At 33.7% G+C, this 16,693-nt stretch overlaps 1 protein-coding gene across 1 annotated transcript; it reads right to left on the bottom strand.

Annotated features, from left to right (window-relative positions):
• Window positions 1-6,285: 6,285 nt before the first annotated feature.
• Window positions 6,286-11,631, bottom strand: LOC145574512 (uncharacterized). The gene is made up of 2 exons (XM_081632319.1): window positions 9,525-11,631; window positions 6,286-6,654 (listed from the first exon to the last, which is right to left on the bottom strand). Exon 1 carries the CDS (start codon window positions 11,484-11,486, stop codon window positions 9,741-9,743), a length of 1,746 nt encoding a protein of 581 aa, XP_081488445.1. The 5' UTR covers window positions 11,487-11,631; the 3' UTR covers window positions 6,286-6,654; window positions 9,525-9,740.
• Window positions 11,632-16,693: the final 5,062 nt, after the last annotated feature.

The raw sequence follows: 16,693 nt of genomic DNA, 5'->3' as shown, positions 1-16,693 counted from the left end.
ATGGTTGTATGGATTTTTACTTTTTGATTCAGAAATTATTGATAGTACAAAACACATAAAGGCGAGAGAGATCTCAACCTTAGTCGTTCGTATAGGCTAACATTAGTCATATACCGTCATACGGAGTACACACATGGAAAGAAACCACCATGATACCCTAGACCTCCCAATTATGAAGTTGGTATGATGAGAATCGGACTTTTAACTCTAGGTCGGAATACTCAGAGCTCCCACTTAGTGATTCATGTTTTTTTCAATTTTAGATCAAGCGGGTTATTTCGTTTGTGTTTCCGATTTGCTTATTACGAGACATTAGTTATACAATGGGATTTTTAGTTTTTGAATTAGGCTTGGACCAAAATATACTAGTATTATTTGTTACACTATGATACACTCCTCCTATTATTCTCCATTTTCATATGTTAAGAATTATTACAAAACCTAATTGGAGAAGGAAACTCTTATATAGAAAACGGGGAGGATCTTGTTCTATTATTTGAATCAGGCTTGGACCAAACGTTATATTATTTGTTACACTTTGATACACTCCGTCTATTATTTTCCGTTTTCATATGTTAAGAATTATTAAGAAACCTAATAATTGGAGAATGAAACTCTTGTAGAAAATGGGGAGGATCTAGTTTTAGTTATAAACTGTAGTACTTCCCTCTCAAAAAAATAAAATAAACCATAGTACTCTATATAAGAGCAGTTTTTAATGTTCCGAGTATAATATTTTTCACTTATTTCGAAATACATATCCAAAATAACGCGTAAAGGTACATCTTTTTGACACTTGAACAAAAGCGTCACATTGATGGTCTTTACTACTTGTTGTCCTGCCTAACTTTAAAGGTTAAAAAAGATGGAAGTTTTTAATGTGAAAGCGTCACATTGATGGTCTTCACCTCTAATGAGGTAGAAGATATGTATACGGTATACCCTTTGGTTTAATTTAGTAGGCCTACTTATAGCAATGCAAGTTCGAAAACTGATAAAATTATTGCATCACATGATAGTGCGGAGCCAGAAATTGTAACTCGGGGGACAAATTTTTGAAATCTAATAGTTCAATAAAAAAATCACAAGAAAAAATATCACATAAATTATTTTATATTTGAATTGCATGCATATGAGTATATGACAATTATTCTTATTTGGTAAAAGAGGAGTTGTAACAAGTTTCATTGCATATTAAGCAAAATTAGAAAATTATCCAACAACACCAATTTTCTGAATTTAGCAAAAATTGAGATTTGCCGTGTAGAATTTTTTAAAACTTTTTTAAAATTTTGGTTATCTGGTAGTTAAAGAAAATAGAAACTAGAGAACAAGTTCAAAGTAGCTAGTTTTGGAGGTCTGACCTCCATCTTGCCTACAATTATTACAGACCAAGTTCAGTGCCATGATAAATAGTACAAGTACGAAGACAATTAATTAATTATTTTTTAGTTGACATTAATAAATGAGGTTACTTGTACAAATAAATACGAGTAAAAAATACTCTTAAAAATAAATGTAGCCACACACAAGACTTATCGAATTGATAATTGTATCATAGTTTCACAAATTTCATAATTCCCAAATACACAATTGTTTTTACAACAGAAAAGATAAAACATGCAATTTTTCCCTTGCAAGCTAAGGTTATTACACATAAATTGTTCAAAAAAGGAAACTAATTAATTATCAAAGAACACGCATAAATTGAAACCTAGGTTTACTAGCTAGCTAGCAAAACCAAGTTTAAAGACAAAGAAGGAAGCCATTCACATGAAAACTCCATTATCATTCTCATTCCATTTTAACGATCCAGAGAAAAATTATCACATACATACATTATTATGGAAGAAATGACAAATAAAAAAAAAAAAAAAAAAAAAAATAGATTTCAACTACTTATTGAAAAAGATGAAAAAATAATTAGGTCAAAAGGATCGAAGTTTTGGAGACAGGGAGAGAAAAATGATAAAATTGATCAAGAATAAAAAACGCAAAATTAATCAAGTATTTTATTGAGGATTGAAAGCATCCGTAATAAATGAGACGACCATAATAATCATCCACATAACCTTCATCCAAGGCACTATATAAGGACGGACAATTAATTACTTTTGTTGTGCCTTGAGGTACAACATTTTTAGCGTTTTCAGTATCAACTGTCAGTTTTTTGAAATATGCGGAATATGCGGTATCATAGCTTGCCATCCTACCACAACCCATTTCAGGACCTGGGCTAGTTGGTCCTGGATCATTGATCTCTCCGCCCCATTCAACTTGGTTTGCAACATCCGCTGAACTAGTAAATAGACTCTTGGGCCAATATCCAACTGGAATGATTTTATCATTTACATCATATACAATAAGCCACCAGTTTCCGTCTTCCGAATGCTATATATAAAGAGATACATACACAAGAAAATTGATTAACTAAATAACAAAATTTAAATATACAAAGTATGAGATAATGTGTCAATTCGTAGAAAGCTTGATTAAAATAACGCAAACAAAAATTATAAGTTGTATCTTGTATGGAATTAGATGAGGTTTTTGTATGGTGATGATGGGAACTCTTTGTGTGTGTTGTTTAGTTGTGTTGATGATCATGCATGTGATATATTCAAATTGTTACTTTTGATAAGATATACTGAGAACCCCCTTCTACCACAAAATGAGGGATGAGGTTTGAACCTCCGTCACACGGGAGGAGATATAGGGACTAACCATCCCTCCGTCTCTTGGATAATCTCTTGATATCATAAAATACTACTTATATTAGTATGATTTAAAAATAATTGACTACAAAAATTAAAAAAGTAGTATGAGTAAACCTTTTCAAGAGTTATACTCCAAGTATATAGTTTCCCACCAATTTCGGAGTATACACCTGGGATAGAGCCTAGAGGTACATTTGTTGGCACTTGAACAAAACCACCACATTCATGATTTACACATACTTGTTGTCCTACCTATAACAAACAAGGTTAATAATTCAATGTGCACATTCATGATTCAATAGTTAAATAAAATGATAAAAGAAAAGCTAAGAATAATAATTCAATGTACATATATTGATATATACTCGTACAGTCGTACTTACTGTATATCTTGCATAGAGGTGGGCCTCATTATCGTTAAACAAAGTTGGATTACCTATAAATGACAGTGAAAAGACTCTAGAAATTATGACAATGAAAACACTCAAGGAAAAGCCACTATGAAGCAAGAAGTGCCAAACATTTTTAGATAGCTATTCAAATGAAAACAACACATTTTTAGATAGAACTTTGGTAGTACTTGATTTAGTTAAATAATATCCCAGCTTAAAAAAAGGGGGTAGGGGGGATCAAACACACCATCCATCCAGCTTCGATACTATCTCCACCATTCGATAGTTTAATCCGAGCTGAAGACCATTGACCGCTCTGTACTTGAGGCTTATGTATGGACAATTCAGCATTTGATCTCAATAATTTTCTATTTGAATCATCAATGTTTGTTTGAATAACAGCAACCTGCATTAATAGATAATACTCCAATAAAAACTTTACATACTGTATTTATTGGTGCTATTTCTTTTTTTTTTTTTTTGGTAAGAAGAATGGCCGCCCTATTGGGTCGGGAGGACCTTGTGAGAGGTCCCGACCCGGGTTAGCGGGTTAGACACTTTGAAAGTGAGGGGGAAGGGTAAGGGAATCCTCACCCCAAAGTGTCTCTAATGGAGTTTGATCCCACAAAACTTGACCACTAGACCAAGCTCTTGATAACATAAGGATAAAGAGACCTCTAAACCAATAGCTATGCTTGGTGCTATTTCATATTGGTGTCTTTAAACTTACATATGGGCGTAGTATGTTCATGTGTAGTAGTGTTGGTAGTATGTTCATTTGGTGCCAGGCCACATGTGCGTCATGTGTCAACCTTATTTATTATTTAGTGCCGTATGTGCGCCATATGTCATCATTCTTATTAATATGTATAACCTCCATGTTTAAATTTGACATTTTTCAATACACATTAATGAAAATAATACTAGATTATTATTTTTCACTCACTCATTTACATTGTTCAACATTAACTCTTTTAATAATTTTGATCAAATTTATAATTTACAATAGGGGCATCGCCCGGAACAATAACATGTGAATAGAGATTAAACATTTAAGTCGTGAAAAACTCGCACAATGTTCTAGTGGTCCTGGTACGAATGTTGGTCGAAGTGGATTAGGATCTTGAACATTAGCTCTTTAAATGGGAACAGTGCCAGATGGACAGCCACCGTTCTTGAGTCCTTCACCCTTAGGTTTCCTTTCAGATGTAATTGATACTAAGGTTGATGCTACCTGCATGTATACACACCTCGAACATATACATAAGAAAAGGTATCATATTAGCTTTAGTTGCAACTAGAGGTTTTAAATAATAAGTTAAGATCCAAAAAAATAGACCATGTGTATTGAAGAGGACCAATTCAATTTTCGTCTTCGATTCAGTTTAGATTAGAGTTGTTCACTTTCGGATATCCGATCCAATCCAAAAATTCGGATATCTGAAATTTTCGGATCGAAGAAATTGCGATCCGAATTTTCGGATCGGATATCCAGATTTTGGGATCCTATAATCGGGTTTTCGGATCGGATCACGGGACGGATTTGGTAGTAAAAATTTTCGGACAATCCGATCTGAAAAACTCGATTTTTTTCCAGATTTCCGATCCGAAATATCCGAAACCTTAAAATCGGAGCGAATATCCGAAATTTCGGATCGGATATTTTTGAACACCCCTACTTCCTACATTTATATTTAGATGCACCAATTTACATTTGCCTATTTATTTTATGATTAATATATTTTTTTCAATATTAAAAGTTACTAAACGTTAATATTTGAAAATTATAAATCAAGACATATCTACCAAGAACCTTTATGACTATGCATTTTCTTGTGAAATACCCATCAAAACCACGCAAGTCAATCTTTACATGTTTGACCAAATGAATATATAGTAAATGCAAAGACGAAAAAAAGGAGTTTATATAGTATTTACCTTGGAAATATGACTTTTTGATGTCAAATGATCAAAGGATGGTTGCTTATAGAAATCTACGTAGTTGTAAAGTTGTCCAATTGGAGTCTGATCGAATTAATTCAGAATAAAAATATATATCAGGATACCGATATATATATATACATACAAAAATAAACCTCAAAAATTATATCCAACACCTTCACTTATTTACATAATAAGAATGAATTTAAGTATAATTTATGGACTAATTGAAGATCAAATACCTTAAAATTTAGAACAGGTTTTTGAGATGGTGTGAATCCATGAACACTTCCCAAAAGCATTGAAGAAACAACTAAACAAATGATCATAACCATTTGCATTGTTGCGATGGTTTGACGAGTTGTGAGGTCTTCCACCTTTATGAGCTTGCTTGACTTGAAATTTATAAGAATTATTGGAATCCTTTTTGGTAATTAAGATTATTTATAGACTAGACATTATTTGATTTATTTCCATAATTTGGGTTATTGAAACATTATCAAGGTCAAGAAATTAAATAGCTGGTCAACTATCCCAACACTAATATAATCATCCTCCAATGACGACTTAGGATGAAAGTGAGTAGTGTGACACTTGACGAAAATATTAACACATGTCAGATATATTTTATTACCTAATTAATAATTAGTAGAAAGATATATTTTATCCTACACATGAAAGTGAGTAGGATAAAATATATCTTTCTACTAATATTATATAGTAGAAAGATATATTTTATTACCTAATTAATAATTAGGAATAATATCAAGTCTTACAAAAGTTTGGAAGATATTGTAAATTTTGCAATTAATGTTGTTTAAAGACTTTGTATGAACGATAATCTGGTGTTAGAAATAAAAATAAAATAAAAAATTCCCGATCTAGTTTTATGTCAAAATAATAAATTTTATATTTTATTGTTCATGTAGGTTCGGATTCACAAAGCTACTCCGTAAAAGCATAGTATATTTCTTCGGTTGGTATTGTTTAACTTAGTTGTAAAAAACAAATGACTATTGTGTTGCCATTTGATTGCTCACTTAGTCACTTGAGTTTGTAGATTCCTTCTGTCATTCATACGTAATTTTAGCCTAGGTGATACGGAAATACTGAAAGCTGAGTTAAACCAACACTTTTTAATATGTCTTGTATATACTCTGTGACTGTGTCGTTATAAACCAACTTAACAATTAGCACTTCGTATTTCGCATTAGAACGGTAGAACAGTCCCAATATTTTCAGCTATAAAGCACAAAATCATAAAAATAAAGTAGCATTACAACCTAGAAGTCCCAATTTATTGTAATATACAAGTACTTGGTTTTTTTATACATATAGCAGGCTGTAGGCATTACCAGATCATAGAGTCAGATGTACAAACTGGTAGACTCGAGATAAGCATTGTGAATATAAAAAAACTTCAAGTGAACAACATCAACGTTCAAATACAACAAAATTTTACAATTTCACTGTGAAATTTAAAGGAGATCTATGCTAGCTTTCAAGGGGGATATGATCTGACGATTTACCCTGCTCCTTCATCAAAGGCATTGCTTCGGATCACCTAATGGTATTGTAGCAAATATTCTCCTCTTCAAATTTGCCTATCACCAGGGAAACCAGGTTAATTTTTGCAAATAGATTAATAAATCATTTTGTGCATGTAGTCATTGGAACTACAAATGGTTAAGCACAGACTGTACGCTATAATGAAAGCACACAAACAGACGGCAAGACACATGAGAACATACATGCAAATATACAAATTTCTGTAAATCTTGGCCAAGGACTGCCTTTCTTGTGCACCCAACTTGTGAAAAGAACAATCATAAAATGCATTGCTTGCTGAATAATCTTTGAGAATGTGACACCACTGTTAACAGTACAGACTCAAGATTCAAGAATTCACGAATTCACATAGACATCAGACTTGACATATGCTCCCTCCATCAGCACATAACTCTCACGTTTACTACTTTAGCTACCACTGTTTCTCATCATCTAGTAAGCCCAACCAAAAATTTAAAAGTGACAAAACCCTAAATAGTACAAACAAAAGGGGAAGGAGAGTTAGTAAATGGAGGATGGCACAAGCACATTCCAACATAATTGTTTCAATTTAAGTATGAGAAGGAGAAAGTAATAAAAACCATTTTTAAAACAGCACCTGTAAAACTGTAAGAGCAATTGACAGAAATTTGCCTAATGCTAGCATCATAACAAGACATAAGCATGATATAACAACCTTCAAAATTCTCATCTACTGTATATTGTACAATGAGGCCCAGGGCAGCTATCTGGTCAGCATGTAAACCTATCTCCAAAATATATCAATCACAAAGATACGCTACAACCTGTGACATCTCATCCAAGATCATCAAGTGCACACAAGAGGTCACTAAGATGACTTAAATGGCAATATAATGACCTTAGAAAAAAAAGCCACAAGGAGCACATCTGTATCAGATTTGGCTAAATTGCATCATTCCAGCAAGAACCCGAAAAAGGGCACATATATTAAAGTTTTGTCACATATGATGGCAAAAGGTGTCATTCTAAAGGTCAGCATAGAAATGTACTTTGAGAATGAGTTAAATCATAAATCATTTTGCTGGTTTAACACATGTCAAGTTAAATTCTCACAGATATGAATGAAAAAGCTTAGATACAAATTAGCATAAAGTACTATCTCTAACCCTGACTGACTAATGACTGTCAGTCAAAAGGAAGAGTGAACAATCCGAGAGTCACATATTTTACAACCATTCTTAAACTTTCATAATTCTGACCCATTTTTAAAACAGCACCTGCAAAACTGTAAGAGCAATTGACATAAATTTGCCTAATGCTAGCATCATAACAAGACATAAGCATGATATAAAAACCTTCAAAATTACTCATCTACTGTATTTGTTGTACAATGAGGCCCAGGGCAGCTATCTGGTCAGCATGTAAACCTTATCTCCAAAATATATCAATCACACAGATACGCTACAACCTGTGACATCTCATCCAAGATCATCAAGCGCACACAAGAGGTCACTAAGGGTCTGTTCCGATCTACTGATAACAACTTAACTGAACTGAATTGAATTTTTTATGAGAGAAAGAAATTAGGAACTGAACTGATTGGATCTGAGCTGAACAGAACAGGCCCTAAGATGACTTAAATGGCAATATAATGACCTTAGAAAAACAGCCACAAGGAGCACATCTGTATCAGATTTGGCAAAATAGCATCATTCCAGCAAGAACCCGAAGAAGGGCACATATATTAAAGCTTTGGCACATATGATGGCAAAAGGTGTCATTCTAAAGGTCAGCATAGAAATGTACTTTGAGAATGAGTGAAACCATAAATCATTTTGCTGTTTTAACACATGTCAAGTAAAATTCTCACAGATATGAATGAAAAAGCTTAGATACAAATTAGCATACAGTACTATCTCTAACCCTGACTGACTAATGACTGTCAGTCAAAAGGAAGAGTGAACAATCCGAGAGTTACATATTTTACAACCATTCTTAGACTTTCATAATTCTGACCCAGAAATCTATTGTGGGCACCAAATGACAAATATGCATCAGCAGAACTAAACAAGATGTCGAATGCCATAAAACGTGCAGCTCTTGTAAGTGTGCTAGGGACACAATTCTTTGCATTTTAATGAAAAAAGATGAGTTGTGCCAGTAATGACCAAACTATAGAAAATTTTCACTATAAGGAATAGCTACGAATTTCATATAAAATATATATTACACATCACCAATATTTGTACAGCAATTAATCCATGCTGCAATGATTGTACAACGGGTTTTCTTTATAAGAAAACCATAGTAACAGAGAAACCACAACCACAAAAGTTGACAATTCTACTGTTGTGATTGCTCTGTTACAATGGTTGTCTTTGAAAATAACCATTTTAAAAATTTTCAATAGAAAGTAATAATTAGAGGATTTGTTGGGATATAGAGAAAAAAAAAAAAAAAAAAAAAAAAGAAGAAAAAAAACCATGCAATTGAGAGAGAACTGTTTTTAACTCATAGAAATATGAAGCTTTTTCAGACATTCTAAACATATCATTCAACATGCAGTGTCCCTAAACTATTGAGATGCAAATGAGGGCACCATAATTTCATGGCTAAATCTCTTTAAGAAACAATGTGTTAGGCTGCTTAGGGCATTATTACATTTACATAGTCTCTAGTCTCTATAAGCCTTCATCTCCAAAGTACATAACACCCATGTTTCATTATATGTAAACAATAAATGAACAACGCAAAGACACATAGCCAATCTTGGATCCCATGATATAGGTATAGATACACATTAATAAAAAAAACATTCAGAACCTAGAGGCCATGAATATATTTCCAGATTAATTCCCTTCCTGAATCCCCTCCCAAAAATTCTATGGATAATGCTATTACCATAGTATGAAAGAGAAATACAAAAGTACTACCTCAATCTTACCTGTACGATACCAGTTGAAGCACGTACATATAATATGCATTTCGAGATCCAATTCCCTGTCCTTGACTGAGGAATAAAAGAACCCCATATTCTCACTAGGTCTCAACATTGTCATCAGCAAAGCCTTGACGTTTGGCAAGAGATGTGGCTTTGAGCATCTCTGATGCAATCATTTTTTGCATCTCAATATGATGCATCACAATGACAGAAACCATCTTAAAAAAGCCAACCATTCCTGCGCCAATATCTCCTAGCATTTTCATTAACACGAGCTTGTTTTACTTTAAGGAAAAGCTTATAAGCCCTATCTACTTTGTTAAAAGCCGTGAGTTTCTTATTCAGTTTGCTATACATGAGCCTGCTTGGACAAAACCCCTTACGCAGAGCCTCCTCCATAACACATACAGCAGCCTCAAGTTGTCCGTTGTTGCACAATCCATTTACAACATACTCATAAACTTCAATGTCAGCAGAATATCCACTTTCCTGTATTTCATCCCACAGCTTCACAAGCATTCCACATTTGCCAAATCGGGAAAGCCTCATTAGCAACAGCTTATAAGCATTCAATGATATTCTACACCCCTGTTTTCTAGCATTTTTATAAATTATCATGGCAGCGTAAGGTGGACCATAATTACACAATGGTTCAATGAACGAGGTTACCATCCCAGTGGTAGGAATTACTCCTTTACGCAACATCTCATCAAACATCTCAAGTGCATCAGCTACTTTTCGGGCCTTTATCAAACCACAAATAATTTTTGCGTAAGTGTCTACATCCGGTTGACAGTCCTTTCTTGACATTTCTTCATAATACTTCATGCATTCGTCAAAATTTCCAACAGAGACATAAATAGCAATCATTGCATTATAAACTCCTATATTAGGTTGACACCCTTGACCCTCCATACTTTTGAAGATCTTAACAGCATCATCAACCAGACCAGCTTTACCCAAACCTTCAATAAGGCAACTATACGTCTCACAGTCTGGACAAAACCCGTCTTCTACCATCCCCTCCAAACACTTCTCCATTTCACTAACCTTACCTAACTTCGCCCACCCACCAATCACCACATTGTAAGTCACACAATCAAACACCAACTTCCCCCTCATCGAATTCAGCAATGAATTTGCAGTGCCCACATGAGCTCTCTTACACAAGCACTTCAATAGCACATTAAACTCCTCAGTACCACACATCATCCCAAACTCATCCAATTTCCTAAACAACTCCACCGCTCTAGCTACGAAGCGAGACCTGATAAAACTATCCATCACAATCTCAAGCGTTCCGCAATTCAAACAAATCCCTTCGACATACATTTCTCGAAATTTATCCATCATAAAATCAAAATGCTTCCTCCTCCCTAAAGCCTTAAGAATCACATGATACACCCCTAATTCTCTACCAACACTATCATGCTTAATCGCCCAATTAAAAAACAAAACCATAGCATCACCCCCTAAGTCCCCCTTATCTAAAACCCTAGAAACAACATCAACACTTAGCTGTACATCACCTAAAGCTGCATTTAAGGCATTTTCTATCAAAGCTTTACTCTTTAACTTCTGAAGAAAAACCCCACGTAATTTATCTTCTAACGGTAAAAACCCATCAGGGGAAACACTAATTAGGGTTTGATTTTCAATTAGGGTTTCCTCTGAATTAGGAATGTAAAGATTATTAGGGATTGTAGTTGTCCGATTAACAGGTAATAGATTTGAGAGTTCAGCAAGCACCTTAGATTCGTCGAGAATACTAGAATTAGTAGTTGGGTGTACGAGTAAAAGATTATCATCTTCATCTTCTTCTGTTCGTTGTTTTTGTTGTTGCACGAAGTTAGAGGAAGCTTGAATGGTGGAAAATTGAGAAAATGGGGATAGTGAGAAGATAGAGTAAAAGGAGTACCTGGAATTTTTGGCAAACCCCATGAATCTTTGAGGAGAAAATGCCATGGTGAAGCTCTGTTATTGAGAATCAGCTCTCCGCCATTGAAGCAGCAACAGCATTCATCATGTTTGAGAAGAAGAAGTGGACTGTCCACTCTCCCGGAGAAGGCAGAGTGTGTAAAATACGCTGTTTGAGCAGAAGTGCGGCTGATGAATCATAATTTTTAGGTATTTATGGACAATTTGGCCTCGTTTGGCAAAAGCTTTTTAAAGTGCTTTTGTAAGGCTGTGCAAAAAGTGGGTCGGACCGGAATTTTGGACCGAGCCGACCCGGACCGTTGGTTCCGGAACAAACCAGACCAAATATAATCGGTCCGGTCTTCAGTTTCGGAAAATTATATTTCTGGGTTTCGGTCCGGTCCGGTCAAAACCCGGAAAAAGCCCAGACCGGACCGAAACCCATTTTACAGATTACGATGGGCTGCGTTAATTGCTAACAAAAACCCTTTGATTTAAAACGTTCTAGACTAATTCTAGGGAAATTAAACGTCAAAACATAACTGTTGAAAAAACCCTAAAACCTACAAACGTTAACCGCAATACTGATGAAAAACGCAACTTGTAAGTTTGCAGACCGATCATCACATCTTCCTAAATTTCTTTTACGATTGCTTCTCTGATTTGCTTCTCAATATTATTATCAATTATCATCAATTTAGGCCAAGTGGAGTAGTATTGTTTCCTGATTTGCACCGACAAAGGTAAAAATCTTGAGTATTTTAAATTTATTGTATGCTTTCATAGTTTCATGTAGTGGAATTTCTTCTTGAAATTTGAGATTTGTGTTTATTCTGCATGAAATAATTGTAATATGCACTTGAGTACTTGATAACTTGAGTCTTTTATTTGACAGTTGCCTCTTGCATGTATAGTGTATAGTTGTATACAATTGTTTAATTGTTTAACATGATTACAAAACTACTATATTATATTTATATACTAATCTTGCATGAGGTCACGAGTTGCATCTTTAATAACAATATATCATACTAAAAACATAGATTATATATGCATTGCAATTAAAAACTACTATATTATATTCTTCAAAAGTTAAAGATGGATTATATAACTAAAACAACCTACAAAGTAATATAATATATTCTCCAAAAGTTAGATAGATTATAGCACTAAAACAACCTAATATATTATATTCTCCAAAAGTTAGATATATTATATAGCACTAAAAAACTACTATATTATATACATGCTAGTATGCTACTAGCCCACTAGATATATTAGTAATATTACTATACAAGCTAAGCTTATAGCACTACTATCAAGCTCATAATTTACATCCAACGAATATGTCAATAGTTAATTGCATTTAATAAATAATATATTTTATGCATAAGAAATGCTTTATAATTTACATTTCCTTGTAGACGTCAAGCTCCAAATCAACAAATAAGAGGCCATTCTCTGAGTTTGAAGATTCAGAGGCAAATGATGCAACTTTTAATGAGGATGATGTTTCTGATAATGTTGATAAAGAGGAGCAAAATGTGACAACACTACTACCACCTAGGAAAAAGTTGGAGGGAAGAAATTATGTTCCAAAGGCAAAAGGAAGCAGAGCAGAATATTGGGTGCATTTTTGGGAGTATAAGGAAAATGGTAAGCTTAGAGCCGAGTGTATGTATTGTGAGAATAAAACATTTGCTTGTGATGTTAATATCAATGGGTCAAAAAACGTGAAAAATCATTGGCAGAGTTGTCCACCTAATCCTAAAAATAAAACTAGAGGAAAACAAACTGAGATAGCTTTTGACCATGATGTTGAGGTTGGACAAGATAAAATGAAAGCTTGGGCTTTAAATATTGATGATGCTAGAGATGCTCTTGCTTACATGATTATTGTGGATGAACTACCTTTTCGTCATGTAGAAAATCCTGGTTTTAGGCATTTTATGTCTGTAGTTTGTCCTAGGTTTCATATACCATCATGCACTACTATTGCACGTGATTGTTTACAACTTCATGCAAAAGAAAGGACACAATTAAAGGAACTACTAAGAATGAAATGTTAACGGATTTCTGTCACTACTGATACATGGACAAGTATCCAAAGAATCAATTACATGTGTCTTACGGGTCATTTCATTGATACTAAGTGGAAGTTGCATAAAATGATCTTGAATTTTTGTCCTATTTATAACCACAAGGGTAAAGATATTGCTAAGGGGGTGGAAGAATGTTTGACTTCTTGGGGTGTGGATGAAAAATTATTCACTATTACTGTTGATAATGCAAGTTCTAATGATGTTGCATGTTTAGAATTAAGAAAAATGATGCAAAGTAAATTGTCTTGTATTGGTAATGGTGATTATATGCATATGAGATGTGTTGCACACATTATTAACCTTATAGTGTGGGATGGGTTGAAGAAGAATAAAAAATCCATCAATAAGGTTAGATATGTTGTGAGGTTTGTTAAGAGTTCTCCATCTAGATTGAAACTTTTTAAAGACATAGCTGCAAGGTATGCTCCAAACCATTCTTCATTGTCTTTAGATGTTCCAACTAGATGGAACTCCACTTTTGATATGCTAGAAAAAGCATTGAAGTTTCGAGATATTTTTTGGAGGATGGATATTCCAACTAATCCTCAATTAGATCAAGATACGATTAGTGAAACCCATGATGGATATGATGATAATCAGAGTGGTGGTATTGGAGAAGATGATTTGAGAAATTCTAGAGCTCCCCTTGAGAGTGATTGGAAGGTGGTTGAAGGGCTAGTAGTTTTCCTAAGAGAGTTTAAGGTTTTGACTGATGCTGTCTCTGGTTCATTGTATGTAACAAGTAATAATACTTTTTTTCGCATTGCTTGTGCTCTTGATCAATTGAAAAGGTGGATGAATAGTGATGATGGAGATTTTAGACTTATGGCCATTACAATGCAGCAAAAGTTTGACAAATATTGGGGAGATATTGAAAAGATGAATGTGTTGATCTATATGGGTACCATACTTGATCCCAAGGTGAAATTTGTAGGCTTGAAACTTGCTTTTGCTCGTATGTATCCATCACCTAAAGATGAAGAGTTAAGTCAAATTATGTATCGTAGAGCTACTTCATTGTTTGATGACTATAGAAAGATGTATACTCCTTTCACACCGCACAGTGATGACTCATTCACTACTAGCAATAGATGTACTTCTTCACAACCTACTATTTTTGACTTAAAGAAAGATATTGAAAATCAAGTGAGGAGTTTAGCGACAGATGGAAGATATTCAAGTTCGGAATTGGATAGATACTTGAATGATCAAATAGGTGAACACGAGTTAGAGATGGACATACTAACTTGGTGGAAGATGAATGCTCATAGATATCCTATATTGGCACACTTAGCTCGTGATGTACTAGCAATGCCAATATCCACAGTTGCATCCGAGTCGGCATTTAGTGCCGGGGGTCGTCATCTTGATTCATTTAGAAGCTCCTTAACTCCTAAGGTAAGGTGTACATCTTTTTTATTTTTCTTTCTTATCTTTTTTGTTTATATTAAATTAGTAATTAATAATTTTATTGATTTTTGTGAAAATAATTGTATTTCATTTAAAAGATGGTGCAAGCTCTTATATGTTCACAAGATTGGCTTCGTCCAAGGAAAGCTAAAGAAAGAGGAGTTGAGGAAAAATTAGAAGAAATTGAGCAACTTGAGAAAGGTATTTTCTAATACATCATTAGAATTTTTTTTTTCTTTTATAGTAGCTAATTTGATATATTTTTTTGAATAGATTTGGAGAGCTCTACTTTAAATGATGGTGAATCTGATGTAGTTTTTGTTTGATAATTAAAAAAGGTAATACTACTATATTATTACTAATACTTCAATACATATATTATCTCTTTGGAATTTTTTAATTTATATGTGTTTTCGTTTTCTTTTGCAGATTGATACTGATGATATGATGACGTTCAAGATTCTTGGAGGAGTTGGGGCACTTTCATAATTTCATTTTTATTGTCCTTATTGATGTTTTGGCTTTAATACGAATTGTAGTATATTTAATGTATACTTTTGGAATTGTGGATTTGTGATTTGACTTTTGAGTTATACATGGGTACTATATGACTTAATGACTTGATTAATAATAATAAATATATGTGTAAATAGGCATTAGGCAAGCAGTAATGATTAATATGTTTATAATGTACAATACTCAAAGAATTAAAGGCTTAAAGGCCATAACAATAAGGTCCACATTAGAAAACTATTCAGGATCATCGATTATCGGTTCGGTCCGGGGTTTAACCCGGACCAATCGGTCCGGTCCAGTCTTGGACCGAATTTGACTGGTCCGGTCTTCGGTCCCAGCTTTCCTAAAATTCGGTCTTCGGTCCGGTCCGGTCCGGTTTTGGACCGATGCACAGCCCTATGCTTTTGCTGTTGAGGTTGTCTTGAGTTACCTTATTTTTACTTATTTCAGAAAAAATAAATTCAGATTGGATTAGAAAAAATAATTTTAGATCATATAAGAAAAAATAAGTTCAGATCAGATTATTATTTTATGTTCAATTTTTTATCGCTATATATCTTTAATTTCGTAATGAAAAAAATTATAGAAATTACATATTAATAAAATACACACTATCCCACTTGATATTTTTTTCCTTACAAATTATCGTACACTTAAGGTCAAAATTTGGTCAAATCAGAAAATAAGATAAGATAAGATCAAATCAAATCAGATCAGATAAGCAAAAATAAGGTGAACTAAACAAGGCTTGGAGAGGTTTGACCATTTTATAAAGCCGGTTTAGGTGTTTGGTATAAAGCTTATTTGAAAAAGCCTTTTTGGATCAAAAAGCTCATTTAGAAAAAGCTCATTGAATCATTCTTGGGAAAAATAATGTGGAAAAAATCAATTGAGATAATGGGTGAATTAAAGTAATTTTGTCAACAGCTTATGCCATTCTATAACAAATGCTAATATATGTCAAAGTGGATTATGTAAATATTTGTACTACTACCTCCGTTAATTGTTTTGTGCAACTTTCAAGTGATTCACGGTTGCCAATGCAAAAAATAAAGGGCATTGATTAGAGGATAGTAATATACAATTAAGTAAAGGTAGAGGAGAGAGAAAGTAGGGACCCCTCTTTTTTTTTTGTGGGGAAACCTGATTCCTTTAATAGGAATTTGATTCCCTCCCATCTTTTCACCAAAAATTCAAAACATTTAAATTTCAAGGTGGGTTTAAAAT

The sequence above is a fragment of the Chenopodium album genome, chromosome 13 (genome assembly GCF_948465745.1).
Source record: "Chenopodium album chromosome 13, dcCheAlbu1.1, whole genome shotgun sequence".
Lineage (NCBI taxonomy): Eukaryota > Viridiplantae > Streptophyta > Magnoliopsida > Caryophyllales > Amaranthaceae > Chenopodium > Chenopodium album.
The sequence above is the reverse complement of the archived record's forward strand: the minus strand, read 5'-3'. Positions and strand labels throughout refer to the sequence as shown.